Source organism: Clarias gariepinus, chromosome 11, assembly GCF_024256425.1.
Source record: "Clarias gariepinus isolate MV-2021 ecotype Netherlands chromosome 11, CGAR_prim_01v2, whole genome shotgun sequence".
In the NCBI taxonomy this organism is placed as follows: Eukaryota; Metazoa; Chordata; class Actinopteri; order Siluriformes; family Clariidae; genus Clarias; species Clarias gariepinus.
Window position 1 is genome coordinate 18791624 of NC_071110.1, and position 15968 is coordinate 18807591.

A 15968-nucleotide genomic window follows, 5' to 3' on the forward strand; every position below is an offset into this window, starting at 1 on the left:
TTTTCTAGGTTCCCAGCTGTTAGGTTTTACTGTGTGTGCTGGAGAATATGACTTCTTCTAATAACTTGCTTCTTTTTATTTAAGAGCATATATATATATATATATATATATATATATATATATATATATATATATTTTTTTTTTTTTTTTTTTCTGAAATCTGGTCTGTCATGTAATATGTTGCTTACAAGCATGCAAATAGTTTTCTGTACTATTATTTATTAATTTATAAGACATGTTTGAAAATAGTGAGTGGTTTTGTACATAACAATGCAGGCAGATTTAAAATATATAACTACAATTCGTAGCACATGTAATAAGCATTTGTGAGGTCAGACGCTGATGTTTGATGAGAAGACCTGGCTTGCAGTCTCCGCTCTAATTTATCCCAAAGGTATTCTGTCGGGTTGAGGTGCAGGCTAGTCATGTTCTTCCACACTAAAACTCACTCATCCATGTCTTTATGGACCTTGCTTTGTGCACTGGTGTGCAGTCATGTTGGAACAGGAAGGAGACATCCCCAAATTGCTCCCACAAAGTGCATATATATATATATATATAGAGAGAGAGAGAGAGAGAGAGACTATATATATATATATATATATATATATATATATATATATATATAGTCTCTAAATATCCTGTTTTAGTAAAAACTGCACAAGACTTTTATTGTAGTGAAATACCGCCTCCTGCCCAGGCTGAGATAAACAGAGAGAGAGAGAGAGAGAGAGGAGTAGAGAGGGAGAGAGAGAGGGGTATAGAGGGAGGGCTGAGCTGCTCCTCGCGGATTAACCTGCGTTGAAGGAATATTATTATTGTTATTATTATTTACGTTGGAGTCTGTGAGTGTAACGTGCACTATGACGACTACTGTGGCTAAAAGGTCAGTATTACATATTTTCTCTTATTGGTTTATTACACGCATTTGTTCGGGAAATGTGCCTGAACTAAAGAACAGCTGGCTAACTGCAGCTAACAGGCTAACTGCAGCTAACATGCTAATACACACAGAGACACACAGGCAGGGAGTAAAATGTCTGTGAGATGAGGTCTCCCAGCGTGCTCGGGTCAGGAGACCAAGGCTCCACTACAGACTTCTGTTTATTTCTCATGAATTGAGTTTTTGGTCTGAAAGCGTGAATGTGAGCAGTGTTAATTTTCATGTAAAGGTCAGGAGTGGAGCAGAATAAACAGGTTTGCAGCATAAAGTGCAAAACAAAGCCCCAGCACTCGGCTAGGAGCAGCCAGCCATGTTATTATTAGGTTTTGGTCTGAGACACTGTTCAATGGAGAGTGTGTGTTTGTTGATTGAAATTGTTAGGAAGTTAACCCATTCATAAAATTTCAGAAAAAACACCGTTGTACATCTTTATATTTTCTTATTTACTTATCTGATGTTTTTGTTATCTTTTTAAAGATAATATATAATTTGCAGTTTATTTCAGCATGTTCTAACAAAAAGAAACTGTGTGTGTGTGTGTGTGCATGCAGATATACATAGACAGATACAAACATATATGCATTTCATCTCACACACACACACATATATACATTTTTTATATATAATTTATGTATAGATACATTTTTAAGAATTATATTTTGCCTGTGTTGTGTGAGTTGGTGTGTCTGTCCCATAATCTAGTATCTGAGCTGCAGGGAACACTATGTTTCTTTCATACACTCCGCCCCTCCAGCTCAGCTATGTTTATGACCCTCTTATGGACACGCCTCCCGAAGTGAACTTTCATGAACTAAGTACACTTGAAGAATGTTCAGCAAGACACCCTTTCGGTCAGTATTTTGAACAAATCAAATTTGAAAAGTGTTAAAATGAGTGGTTTGGCTCAGACTGAGTGATGGGTTTCAAATGTTTTGGGGTGTATCGTGTCTGTCCTTCACAGACAAGCACAGAGGAGAGTTGCATGCAAAGTGTTGGGACTTGATGTCAGCAGAGTACTCAATGTTCCTAAAATATGGCGGAAGTTCGTCAGAGCCATGGTCGAAAGACACACACATGCTCTAACTCTCACATGCTCACACTCTCTCATGCTCTCATACCAAACAACTGGCCTTTTGAATTAGAGCACAGGTCTTCACCTTTTATTCTACTTGGAGCTCACATGTGAGCTGTGCACAAACATTTGATTAGTGTAATCTAATTAATCATAAACAAGTTTTTTTTTTTTTTTTTAACATTCCACCTTTGCTCCTGTTTTAAAATGATGGTACAAAACATTTTGTATGGAGTTACCAACACTTTTCTTTATTAAAATTTACAATATAAAATAGTTTAAAACTGGCATATTTGTGTTTTTTAAAGGTACTAGTTGCTTAAGCTTATAACTAAGTTTGTTTAATAATAATCATAACATCTCTCATGGTAAAAAGTCAATCATTGATCATGGGCTCCTTGCAGGACTTTGAGGCCCATCTTAAGAACCTAAAAATTATAAGAGATGTGAATGTTTAGATTTTTTTTTTTTTTTTTTGCAACTTTTTGAAATATATTTAATAATCAATTATACTTACCCATATTGCCAAGTGTTTATCCTATCATATCTAACTTTGACATAACTCTCACTTTGATAGAGTTTGTAAGAACGTAACTCCGAAATCCTAGTGTTTGTGACTCTGACTCCTATGTACATTAGAAAACTCAGCAGTTTATTAAACATTTTTTCTCCTGCCACCTCCTACATTGGCTGTTTGGTTTTGTTTCAACTTGCACAGGCCTGAGGCGAAGTGGCTTGACCTGCATGACCTTAAGCATTGTTCGTCTGCAAGAACAAGTTTTTGACAATACTAAAGTACTTCAGGATAAAGAGAATTATCACATTCAGCTCTCACACATATCCCAAAACTGTTTATTGATTTGAAATGTTCCTGAATTATGATTAAAATGTGTTTTCAACCGCAGATATACCATATTTATTAATATGTTACAAATATATGATGCATATTATTACAGGCTAGAGATGGGAATAACCAGGGTACCATATTATTAGGATACCTAAGGGCAGATTCAATTTGTATTGAATTCAATTCTGTAAGTGGACAATTTTATAAACATCTCGATTCTATAGTAAACTTTTTTTTTGTATTTTGTTACAATTCTAAAAAAACTTAGCAAATAGTTTTCACCTGCCTGCCAATGTGTGAATAGTTTAGAGCACCACCTGTAGGATTATCAATAAACAGCTAAATTTTGCCACCTCAAATGAAAACATATATAAATTCTGAAAAGCTTTAGATGCATGAATTGCCACATGAGTGAAATGTGATATGTAACTAAAATCATTTTTTCCCTCTCAATTTTTTTCCCATCTCTATTACGCCTCTAGTTCTATCCTAGCCTCAAAAAGGAGTAGTAACCCAGCTCTGATTTTATATTGGCAGTTGTCCTGGTTATATATGAGCACTGCATGCCCACTCTATATGTGAAGTTGAGAACTCATGTCATGGTTAGGTTCTGTACAGCATTTTCTACACATTCCACAAGTTTTTGTTTTGAATGAACAACAATATTTCAATGAGACAAACTCCACCAGGGTTTAGAATGAAGGCCATACTGAACTGATGAAGTCAGTCATCTTCTTGCACCAGTCACATTTTTTTTTCATTACCCTGTACAGCTTTGCGTCATTCGTATGATGTTTATTCAGGGTAAGGTTTTAAGCTGGTTGTTCATTCCCTGGTTAGGATAACAGCCTGTGTACTATTGCAGACAGCTGTGTGTTTGTTTTGGATTTAGTGTCCTTCAAGGAGTATTAAACTTACATCCTGGGTTTTTGTGCTGTTTGTTATTAAACTGTCCACTAAGTCCAGACATGCCTTTTCTGCTCATTCTGAAAAAAAAAAGCAAAGAGGAGTAGAACACAGACATGTTTTCTATTTTTGAGATTGTTTTTTTTACACATGAACTGTTTAAGGGGAAGTTATTGTAAAGGAAAGACGATGCTCCAAAACAGGCATCTTAATTTTTCAAGTATATGGTTTCAGTGTTGTATTGTGATTTAAGAATTCAGGATTTAATGAATCCAAGCGTCTGATTTGTTCCTGGAGCACACCCTACAAGGATGTTTTCATGTTTCCGAACTACGCTTTAGTGAGTTTATTGGTTTAGACGATAGTGAACAAACAGCTGCTAGTTTTACTCCTGTTACGTCATGAAATTTATTATTTTTCTGCTCATCTTGTCAGGTGTTTAAAACAACCTCACCATAATATTTGCTAAGGTTTGTTCGAAAATTATCATGCAACTAGTTCATATATGTCTTTTTTTTTTTGTTCTTGTAGTTAATAAATAAACAATAAATTTGTTTCTTTGGTTTTAACCATAATTTTGTGTGGAGTTTTAAAGACGTTAAGTACACCTTTAGGACACTGAGTTACATAACAGGATTTTAAATTCTCTGGGCTTTCTTTCATTAAAAAGGGCATGTCTTTTAAACCAGTTTCTTGTCACAATGCAAGCTTTGATTGAAAGACTGAAGCTTTTCTTGTAAGTGGTAGAAAAGTGTGGCGACCTCGCATATTGTGACTGACATTCTGCAGGTCCCAGCAAACAAAGTCACAAGACAGGTTGAATTTTACTTTTATGGGGTCAAAGAAACGTTAGAAATGAAGCTCCTTGGACCAACAGCAACCATGTTGATTATCATTGATCATCATACATATGAAAAAGTTTCGGGTATATACAGTACGCTGAGCAACAGATTTACCTATTTAGTTTTTTTGTTCAGGGTCTCTTTATATATTTGAAATATAATAACATAAGTTAATAGAAAGTGCTGCAAGCATTATCCAAAAACAGAAGAGGCCATATTGGTCATTTGGGTGCGGGGGGTGGCTTGAAAACAGTCCGGTGCACAACTCTACTTAGGGGCATATTGAGGATTCAGCTGGTGTCTCATGATGGGGTGTTGGGGTTAGGGTGCACAGGAGGGGGCCTGGAGGATGGGCTCTGATGCCTAACAGACATCAAGCATTTCTGTGGGGGAAGGGGGTTGAGTGGGAAGAGAGTTAAACGGGGGTTTTGCCTTAGTGAAAGTTGATCTGGCATGCCCTAATTGACAAAACAAAACCTGACAGCCCCGGGACACTGGCATTAATATTAGGGTGCAGAAAGAAAAAGTGGATTAGTCCTAGTTGGGTGTTTTTGGGGGTAGTTCTATTTTAGTTTTATCTAGGTATAAAAGTTTTTCTTGCGAAATTTGAATCTGAACTGTAATAAACTTACTTTTGTTTTTTTCATAAACAAAAGCAGCCACCTATTTAAGTCAGGTTTGTGTTTGTGACACATTGTTAAATTGTTTTCAGTTTTAGGACACTCACTCACTTCCTCACTAACTAACTATCTAAAGTTAAGTTCAGCCTTTATTTGCCACATACATTACTGCACAGTGAAATTCTTTATTCTTCGCATATCCCAGGTTCTTGTTAGTAGAAAGGGGTCAGAGCGCATAGTCAGCCATTTTTTACGGTGCCCCTGGAGCAGACAGGGTTAAGGGCCTTGCTCAAGGACCTAACAGCAGCAAATTGGCGGAGCTGGGACTCGACCCGCCGACCTTCCGATCCGTAACTCAAAGCCTTAGAACACTGAGCCACCACTGCCCCCTAACTAACTAGACGGGGTACACCCAAGAACAGGGGGCCAATTTGTTATGGGACATAAGCATGCACACACTCGCACACACTATGGGCAGTTTGGAAATGTCAATTAACCTAATGGCTTTAGATTGTGGAAGGAAATCGTAATACCCAGAGGAAACCTACCAAGCATGGGTAGGACATGCAAACTCCACATGTACCGACCCAACAGCGAGACTGAAGCGCTCACCGTATAATTTTTTTTTACATCACTCTCTCTGTAGGCCAAGCTCGGAGCAGAGGAAGGTACGTCTGCGTGATGCAGCTCGCTGTAGGCGGAGTCAGGAGACAGAGGTTTTCTACGAACTCGCCCACTCGTTGCCCCTGTCACGCCGCATCACCTCCCACCTAGACAAAGCTGGGATCATGAGGGTGACCCTTAGCTACCTGCGTATGCGCCACCTTCTCCACTCCCGTAAGTTGATGATCAGATCCGAAAATCACTGAGAATGCTGGTGACATTCTGACTGGGGCAAGAAATTTTTTCCCTTTCGATATTTTTTTCAATAATCATCTTTCTGAAAGAAGAGAAAAATATTTTTAAAAGTTATGCTTTTGGCCTTTTTATTAATACTTTTGTTTTTGCTATCTGTGACTTGGTTTTCTATGCAGCTTGGACCAAGGTACCAGATACCTCGGAGGAGGAAGAGGAACCCACTGATGCTTTCTACCAACAGGCGCTCGCTGGATTTATCCTGGTGTTGAATGAAGAGGGAGACATGGTCTTCCTTTCTGAAAATGTCAACAAGTTCATTGGGATCACACAGGTCTGTGCAGCACTTAAAGTGCTAATTCCTCTCTGAAGAATGAATTCTGTGTATAATGCAATAGTCAGGTCCATACATTTTGGAATAAAGATAAGTTTTTTTGGCATTTCGCCTCCGTATACAACCACATTAAAATGAGGTACTTAGTATCTGAGGAAAAACAAGACCATTTTCATCAGTCCAAAGAATCTGGCAAAGCTCTCTGGCAGAGTCTAATGTGGCCTTTCTGTTCTTGAGCGTTACCAGTGCATTGTGCCTTTGTAAACCATCTATATTTATGACATCTATTTCCTTAAGAATGTTCCTGACTTGATGTTGTGAAAGGGTATTTCTTCACCACTGAATGTCTGGTCATTCCTTGTGTAATCTTCTCTAGCTGGAGCTGCTTGGCCAGTGTGTGTATGATTATGTCCATCCATGTGATCAAGAGGAGCTGAGAGACCTTCTTACTACCAAACCCGGTAAAATAATTTTTAAATGGAAGTGCCTAAAGAAATTCATGTTAACTTATGTAAGCTAATTGCAGTGTCTTTTTTTCCAATATAGGACTCTTTAAGAAAAGGTCTGAAAGTTGTACAGAGTGCAACTTCTTCCTGAGACTGAAAAGCACACTTACAAGCCGTGGCAAAACAGTGAACATCAAATCAGCCACCTGGAAGGTATTCTCAACTTGATTTTGCAGTAATGACTGAATGACGTGAGATAACATGTTTGTTCCAGAGGATTTGATGTCCCAGTTGCAATGCTGCAATCTAAATTTAAAGGAGAGTAGATAGTCTATTGACAAAATCAGAATAGTAATGCTGTACATGATCTTCTCTATGATAAAGGCTTGTTTTGTTTATTTTCATTCAGAGTTCTAATCTTTAGCCCTTAGGCACTGTACATTAAGAAAAAACTGATTTAAACAAACACAATGCACTGAGTTAATTTAAAAAGTGAAAATGTTTCACTTTTTAAAAAGAAAATGCACCATTAAATTGATCAGGTTTAGTGTACACAGAACAGCAAAAAGTAAAAACACACCTGCAGGTTAATGATGACATGTATAAATAAATAAACCTTGAATTGCTTTAACATTTAACAGACTTTGATGCATACATTATTAATACTGTGTAGATTTTCTTTTAGCAGTTTTAAGAGCAACAACTTGCAGAGGCATAGAGTGAGGGAGCTGTTCTTAACAAATATTTGAACAGCACTAAGACGTCTTTTAGATGGCCCAGGTCATGACACTGTTCATATGTTACCCTTTTCCTTAAATTGAACTATAATTAACTATGTTAATAATAAAGAAGCATTACAAGATTCCTAGTAAACAATCTTGCCTCTATGAAAATCAGAAATTTCTTTGGATTTTTACTTTTTCTTTGTTTTTTTTTAAAGTTATAATATGTTATATAAAGTTATATTCCAATCTGAAACTAAAGAAACAAATCATGGTCAAAATATCAGCAACATATTTTAGTGCACAAATTTATCAAAAACCCTTTGGTGTTTAGTTACTTGTTGCATATCTGGGGACATTCATGCCATAGCTAAAATCCAAGAAATGATGCAGCAGTTGATTAAAAGGCCTGAAACTAGTACAATCCCTGGAGCATCATCACAAGGTTTCAGCTGTCAACAGAAGACAGTACAGAAGTCTGGTTTTACCTGGCTGGAATTTGCCAGGCAGAGATTTTACATTTCTCTTCCCATATGCAGGTGATTCACTGCACAGGCTACATGAAGACGCTCAACCAGGAAGGGGAAGCATCATCCCTGGGAGAAAGCTACATGACCCTGTTGTGTGAGCCTATCCCCCACCCGAGCTGCGTGGAGTTCCCTCTGGACAGCAGCACCTTTCTCACACGCCACACCATGGACCTGCATTTCAGTCAGTGTGACGGCCGGTAAGCATGCAGCACCAGATGTGACTCAAGCGTGGACACCCCAGCTTGTATTCATCTGTCAGGCCAGCACAGTTTATGTTTTTATATATATATATATATATATATATATATATATAATAGTGTGTGTGTGTCTGTCCATGAATGCACTCTATACATTCTTGGCACTAAGAATAACTGTGCTGAGCCTACGTGCAGGAACCTTGTTTTTCTGCTGGAACTGTACAGCCACTGGTAAACATAAATAGCTGAAGTTTACTAAATCTAGCACAAATATTTTTCAGCACACACTGTGGTAAAATGTTTTGCACCTGGGTAGTAACCGTGCACACCCCTATTGGCATGAAACTGAGAGTGTAGATAGTTTTTCTTTTGTTTAGTCAGCTGTTGCTTTTCGAATTCTATGAGATGGCAGAGCTTGGAAAAACTTCTGTTATGATGAACATACAATGTCCTATTTTTTTGGTACATGGTGCCAACCATGAAAAAAATTACATGTCCTAAAGTCCTGTGTTATCTGTTCAGCTATTAGATAGGACACAGATAAGGTGATTAGATTTTTGGAATTTATCCAGACAAGGTCAAATTTACAACAAGCTAAAATCCCTGAGATTTTTTCCTGCAATGAAGTGTTCTGTAGACTTCAGCATCATGTCCATTTGACCATTTTCTGTTTAAAAAAAATGCTATTGCTAATCATTTATTAAACATGACCTGGTGTTATGTCTTTAAAACAGATTGTTACCACATGCCAATATGTGAACCTTAAAATTAGTAGATAGCGACAGAATTTCTTTTATGACCTGTGGATGTTAAGAGTAGCTTCTGAAAGAAATGAGCAATTGTTTATTCTATTTAGATCTTTTCTCACTCTAACCACAAGGGGGCGATGCTGATCAGAGCGTGAACAAATTTTTCATTCGCTGTACTCTGTCAAGGACAGTGTGTTCAAAACAATATTTCACCATGAACATGTGTTTACAGGGTGACGGAGCTTGTTGGGTACCATCCCAATGATCTGATTGGCCGATCTGCCTATGATTTTTTCCATGCACTTGATTTTGATCATCTGACAAGAAGCTTGCATGTCTGTAAGTAACTGTGTCAATATTTACAGTTAATAAAAGCAGTGTTAAAATTGTTAAAAAGACTTAAAGAGCTCAAATGGCGAACGTTCTGCCCCTGTCCTCCCTCAGTGCTCTCCAAAGGTCAGGTATGCACTAGCCGTTACCGATTTCTGGCTAAGAACGGGGGATTCGTTTGGACTGAGACCCAGGCCACAGTGCTCTATAACAGCAAGACTTCCCAGCCTGAAGCTGTGGTGTGCCTCAACTTCATCCTCAGGTGCTTAGACCATTGCAAGATCCTTATATACTTATGTGTTGTATCTAATAGCTGTTCTTCCTGTTTATCTTGTAGTGCGGTGGAGGAGGCAGACGTCGTGTTTTCCATCGAGCAGACACGCAGTGACTTGATGCAGGACAAACTGAGTGTGATTGAGGTGGAGGACTCGGATGATGAGATGAGTAGCAGCAGCAGTAGCAGTGAACTTTACCATAGTTTGAAGGACGATCCAGAGGATCTGCTGCAGCTGGCACCGGCCCCTGGAGATACCATCATACCACTGACAGGTGAAGCCTGAACGCACTTCTCATGTTATAGGATTCTGTTAAAAGATGCTTAGTGAATGGATGCACTTGGCACTTCTCTGGTTTCTTGTTTGGCACTAAGCCAAGAATGTTGCTGAGTTTATGGCATGCATTAAAGGAGTGGCTTATCGAAAAGCTTTCACATTTTCACTGCTGTTGTATGTTTTTTTTCCCCCATTCTGCAGGGCATACAGAGTTGTTCTTTGTCCCACCATCCAGCCCCAACTCGGTGCCCAAATGTCCAAAGGAGCTGTGTACTCCCAAACTCCGCCAGCTCCTCTCACCCATATTCGACAGCTCTTGCCCCACTTCCCCTGATCATGTGGGTCACACGCTCTGTCTTATGTAGCTTGAGCTTTTGAGTTTTCTTTCCATTTTGTGGAATATTATTTATTCGTCATTGTTGTTGTGGCCTTTAGAGTTCAGGAGATGAGTTTCCCATGGACACTGGTGAGGTGGAGAAGTTCTTTGCCGACAAGCCAGAGGAGACTCAGAAAAAAAAAATGGAGGTACATGCTTGCTACCATCTAAAAAGTTTCAGGATCTTAAAATAGTACAAGCAGCAAATAAAAGCTTATCCTGATTCTGCTGTCTTTCAGGATATGGATGACATAGATTTAGATATGTTGGCACCGTATATCTCCATGGATGAAGACTTCCAGCTGACCTTCTTGCCGCAATTGCCTGAGGCAGACACACAGACTCCTGAGGCACAAATCACAGCTTCTAAGAAAAGGTAGTGCTCTAGTGTAGAACATAGAGTGTTATAGCTAAACTGCCTGCCATCTAACACACAGTATGAATGCAGATCAATTCCTGCTTTCTGTTTCACCCCAATGAGGATGGGTTCCCTGTTGAGTCTGGTCAAGGTTTCTTCCTCTTGCCATCTCAGGGAGTTTTTCCTTGCCATCGTCACCCTCCGTTTGCTCATCAGGGACAATCTGACCATTTTGATTTATACAAATTCACATTCCATACAAACTTAAATATTTTTTTGACTGTGTAAAGTTGCTTTGCGACAATGACGATTGTTAAAAGTGCTATACAAATAAAATTTAATTTAATTTAATTAAATAGAGTAGTAACTTATGGCTGCTCGTTTCTTGTGTTCAGCAACAAAGAAACCCTCATAATAAATAGTGTTAAAATATAAACACTGGGTGTAATTTGGGAATAGACTTGTGTATATAAATTGCAAAATACTCATGTATTTATTTCTATTTTAAGGAATCTGATCAGCTTAATTCAGAGTTTGTGAAGGTATAGGAAAGTGTGCACTGACGCACAAAGCTGTTTTCTTATCCTAAACAGAGCTCTGGACGAGGAGGACGACATGCCATCTCTAACATCCAACTGGGAGAAGAGACGGAAGAACTGCCCCATAGAGGATGAGTTTCTGCTTTCACGGTCCTCACTGGTAAGAAGATCGCTGATGGTGTTAAAGATACTTAACAGTAAAAGCAGGAGTCTGTGGTCTGTGTTAATGTTTAAATTATGTGTTTTGGATCAGATGGACCTGCAGGTTGCTGGTGGTTTAGAGGAGCTGGACCCTGACCGCTGGAAACCGAGTCAGCTCCTGACCGACAGAGACCCTGTCCTGGGAGCAACACAAGCACTGTGCGATACAGCAGGTATACACTAGAGGGCACTGTTTGTTACATTCCAGTTCACTTGTGTCACCCTTAATCTAAATAATTTTAGATATTTCATGCAGCTATATGTTTATATAGTAACTAATGAATAGTGCAGACCCTTACCTTCATTTCATTCAGTTTAATGTATTTTTATTTATTTTGCATTCAAATCAGGCACCTATCCCACCTTCTTTATTTGTGTGGATTGAAGTCAGATTGGTTTCATATTTCTTTTACAAAATTTATATACATATAAATGTATTTTGTGATTTTACATATAAATTATTCTCTACAAATATATTTTTCAGCGCACACAAAAATATTTCTTAATTTTGCATTTCTTTTTCCAAACACATGGGGAGTAATTCGAGGGTATGATTGAAGGTGAACATGTTGCGTTACATCTGTGTAACATCTGTTAAGCCCAATTAAAGATGTGCATGATTACACGTTACTTAAATATACTCATGTTTGAAGGCTTGCATAGTCAGTGATGTGGCATGTACATATGCACACTTGCTCAAATGTAATGCAGTGTAAACACATTCATTCAGAACTTCATATTTATCTTTCTTTGATATGACTGAAAATTTCATAGACATCTGATAGGCTGCAGGAACGTCCTTTGCAAAAAAATGGATTTTTTGAATTTTGCATGTCGGAGTAGTTTCACACAAATGCAGGAATGTTCATGAATGGCGAGTGGTTTGTAAATGCAGGTTTATCAGTCTGTAAAAAAATTTAAGTATAATAAATTTGTGAGTCTTTCTATGCAAGTCAAAAATACATATGTGAATTATGTGACATTTATATGTGAAATACATTTGTGAATATGTTGTTCCAGATCCCTAAAAACTTTTTTTTCTTCTTTTTTTTTTTTAAGTGTTAGAGCTCACCAGTGTGTTATTATTTTAAAGTGATCCAGATAGTTGATCTGACCACATGTCATGTTTTTGCTAAGTATCCGATGGATTTGTTTTGATTATATTTTTCCCTAACCACTTAATAAAAAGTGATATAATTTCTTTACCGTTCCTGATTTGGGTGTACCTGAAGAGACTGACTGAACTGAAGTGTACCATACCAATTCTTTTTAAATGTATTCAATTCAATTCACTTCAATTTTATTTGTATAGTGCTTTTAGCAATTGTCATTGCCGCAAAGCAGCTTTACACAAACAAAAGAATTATTTAAGTTTGTAATGTATGAAACGTTTACTGTAGGAGCGTTTTGTGTATGCATGTTTGCCCATTAACATTGTGTTGCTGTCTTTTCAACAGCTTTAATGAGGAATTCTTTCTCATCACAACCACCGGATTTAATGGCTTAATTAACTGGGACTATATTGCCACTCGCCTGAGGAGAGAAGTGTAATGTAAATCCTAAAGCTACAACCAAGGAGCATAATTATCTTTTTACACATTATATTACACATAACTCAGTTCAGGAAATTCTAATGATGCATCATCTGTGAATTAAAACCACTTAAGAAAGAACAGATTCTTAAAGGTTTCTTGTGCCATTCTCTCAAGACTGAGTGTACCTGGGTTGTGAGAACTAATCTCGCTTTACTATGGTTTAACTAACCATCCTTTGAGCAGAATCGGTCACTGGTTTTGAAATCAGTCACACCACACTTGCTTCACAAGTGTGCACCTCAGACTCGAGCAGAGCTGGCTGATGCTGTGAAACCAACTATTGTCCAGACCCTAACACATACAAAAACAGACAGAACTCTATCCGATGAGTAAAAGTTTGCAAAATGTGCTATCTCAAACCTGGACAACCAGTTAATTCAGGTTTTTATTATTACATTTTTCTGCTGCATAAATAAACATGATTAAACATCAGTTTAGTGTCACATATTGCAGAAGATGTCAAAGTAAAGTAACCACAATATTTCATTGTAAATGAAAATACTTTTTTTTTTCTATTTGAAATGAGTGATTTTTTTTTTTACAGTAGGTTCATTTTGAGCCTCACTTTTAAATCGAGGAATTATCATGTCTGATTAATGCCATACGTAACGCACACAAAATCCTCACCTATTTCTGTAACGTCTTTTTATTAAAAATTTTATATACCTTTGCATATGTAAAGTGTGAGTCTAAATACAGATGTTTGTTTTGTTTATACAATGTATGTTCCTTTTGTTTCTATTTGAAATTCACAGTAATCTCTGCAACATGTCTGCTCTTCTTGTAGTGTTCATGTTAACAGAAACATGTCATGTATAAGCTTTAGCAGTTTGGGGGAAAGTGGCTGGGAAATGTTTTTAATAGTCTTTTACATGTAAGCACTGAATGTGTTGCATTTTGGTCATATAGTTTATCAATATACAAGCTAGCAATATGTGAAATGATGCAGTATTCAATTTTCATGGAATTGTGTTCTCAGTACTTTTTGTTTGTTTATTTTTTGAGGGGATGGAGGAACACTTGCCCCTATTTTAAAGATCCTGGTTGGAATGCCTTACAGGATATGTTGATGGCCAGTAAGGCATGCCTTGCTTGTACTTTTCTTTATTACTTTGTTCTTTAAATCCTGTTTGTCGTTTCAGTTCAGAATATTACATCCTGAATTTGACCTGTGATGTTTAACCATGGATTAATTTTTTTTTTTTTTAACAGAAATACAATAAAATGAGTATATGATGATGTAACAATCATTTTTTTAAACAAAGAAGTAAGCAGAAACGAATCAATTGGAAATTAAATATTATAACCCAGCCCGATGTGAACACTACTCATCTAGAAAATTTGCATTATCCTTGCCTTGCCTTAAATTGCAAAATCTTCCAGGATTTATTAGGTTATTACAAATATTTTTAAATATAAATTTCTTCATATTAAATTAAATTATGCAGCTTAAATTAAAGCAATGAAATGTTTTACTGCAGCAGAAAACAAGCACTTTGCACTGCCAAGTGCTTAAAGATAAAATTTTTCTTTGGTAAAAGTACAAAATCGATTGTTTATGTAACAGCCTTGCCTTGTGGTGTAGTGGTTGCCAGTGATGTGTGGATGAGTGTGTGAGTGTTGGTATGTGTGTGCCCTACAATGGATTGGCACCCTGTTCAGGGTGTACCCCACCTGGGAGAGACGATGAGTGAGTGATGTAACAGGCTCAGAAGGAACCTCATTTCCCCTCGTGTCTGTTCCACTCAACCTTCAGCATCATCGGTATCCTGATCACTCTAATCCGGCATCTGTTTCTCACTGATTTGTGCCTCAAGTTAGATGGTTTAATGTTTAAATGATTTAAAAAACTCTAAAACTGGTCAGGTACAAGGATTAGACTGAAAATTAGAGCCAAAAAAGGCCTTCAAGGAGCTAGAAGAAAATGTTAAATGTTTAAAATACATGATTGTCTGGCTCATTGGAAGCAAAATATGAAGAAATGAGGGTTGGCTTAGGATATTTACGCAATGCCATACCTATTATGTTTTGTTTTATGGAGTTAATTATGTGCCAAAATGTAACAAACAAACACAATCTGCTTTGCGAAGAAAAAATCGACTCACAAATGCAATGGAGCAACTTCCTCGTATGCGACATGATGCATCAAAATCTTTTATAATTAGTGATCATATCCCCATTTAAATAGTCTGTTTCTGTAGTACAATCCTACATTGTAGACAGCTGTTGCAGCGTGAGGTGTAGATACAGTAAGATTCAGGAATCATTGTATTTGACTGCATGAAATTAATGAAACTTTTTACAGCAGGTTTGTAATAGAATTCTGTCTGTAATTCAGTATGTTTACTGTTCATTTAAAGCTTTTTCCCCCTTATAACTTTGTTAAAGTTTATTTAAATGTAGATATGATCACAATATAAAAGATTTTGATGCATCATGTCGCATACGTCCATTATGGATATAAAAAGCCAATGGCAGTTCTTTCAGCCTTCAATAGTTCATTAAAATGCAACTGTGGTTTGATATAACTGTATTCCCCTACAGGGCTCTATCCTAAAGATAGTGGAGTGTTAATATGTCTGGCTGTCTGGATATATAATGGACACCTCAAAACTGTTCCCCACTCATATTCCTCTGGGACATAAGGGTAAACCATATAAACATGTTGTTTGAGGTCTCGGGAGAATAGAGTAAATTGACCGATAGCGCCATCTGCTGTTTTGGAAGAGGAAGTTGCTCCATTGCATTTGTGAGAAAATACGGTGGGCGCATTTGTGAGAATGTCGATTTTTTATTTTTTTATTTTTTGCAAAGCAGATTGTGTTTGTTTGCAAAACGCTGCATTTGTGAGAAAGTCGATTTTTTTTTTTGCAAAGCAGATTGTGCTTTGCAAGCGTTTTTCTTGCATTCGTAGCATCCGGTCAGGGTGGATCAAGCGGCGAGTGTTTTCTACAC

General features: G+C 37.4%; 1 protein-coding gene across 1 annotated transcript; it reads left to right on the forward strand.

Moving 5' to 3' along the window:
- The first annotated feature begins 732 nt into the window (after positions 1–732).
- On the forward strand, positions 733–14252 carry hif1al (hypoxia inducible factor 1 subunit alpha, like). The gene is made up of 15 exons (XM_053507894.1): positions 733–886; positions 5877–6067; positions 6265–6419; positions 6796–6880; positions 6966–7078; positions 8127–8314; positions 9296–9402; positions 9508–9655; positions 9731–9942; positions 10146–10282; positions 10380–10469; positions 10560–10696; positions 11272–11377; positions 11471–11591; positions 12876–14252. Exons 1-15 carry the CDS (start codon positions 864–866, stop codon positions 12923–12925), a joined length of 1863 nt encoding a protein of 620 aa, XP_053363869.1. The 5' UTR covers positions 733–863; the 3' UTR covers positions 12926–14252.
- The last annotated feature ends 1716 nt before the right edge of the window (positions 14253–15968 follow it).

Excerpts from the sequence above, each read along its gene's own strand:
- hif1al (XM_053507894.1), top strand. The coding sequence starts at position 864 with ATGACGACTACTGTGGCTAAAAG. Across the intron at positions 6,068-6,264 it reads GCGCCACCTTCTCCACTCCC|CTTGGACCAAGGTACCAGAT; the intron begins GTAAGTTGATGA and ends TTTTCTATGCAG. Across the intron at positions 9,656-9,730 it reads TGCCTCAACTTCATCCTCAG|TGCGGTGGAGGAGGCAGACG; the intron begins GTGCTTAGACCA and ends TTTATCTTGTAG.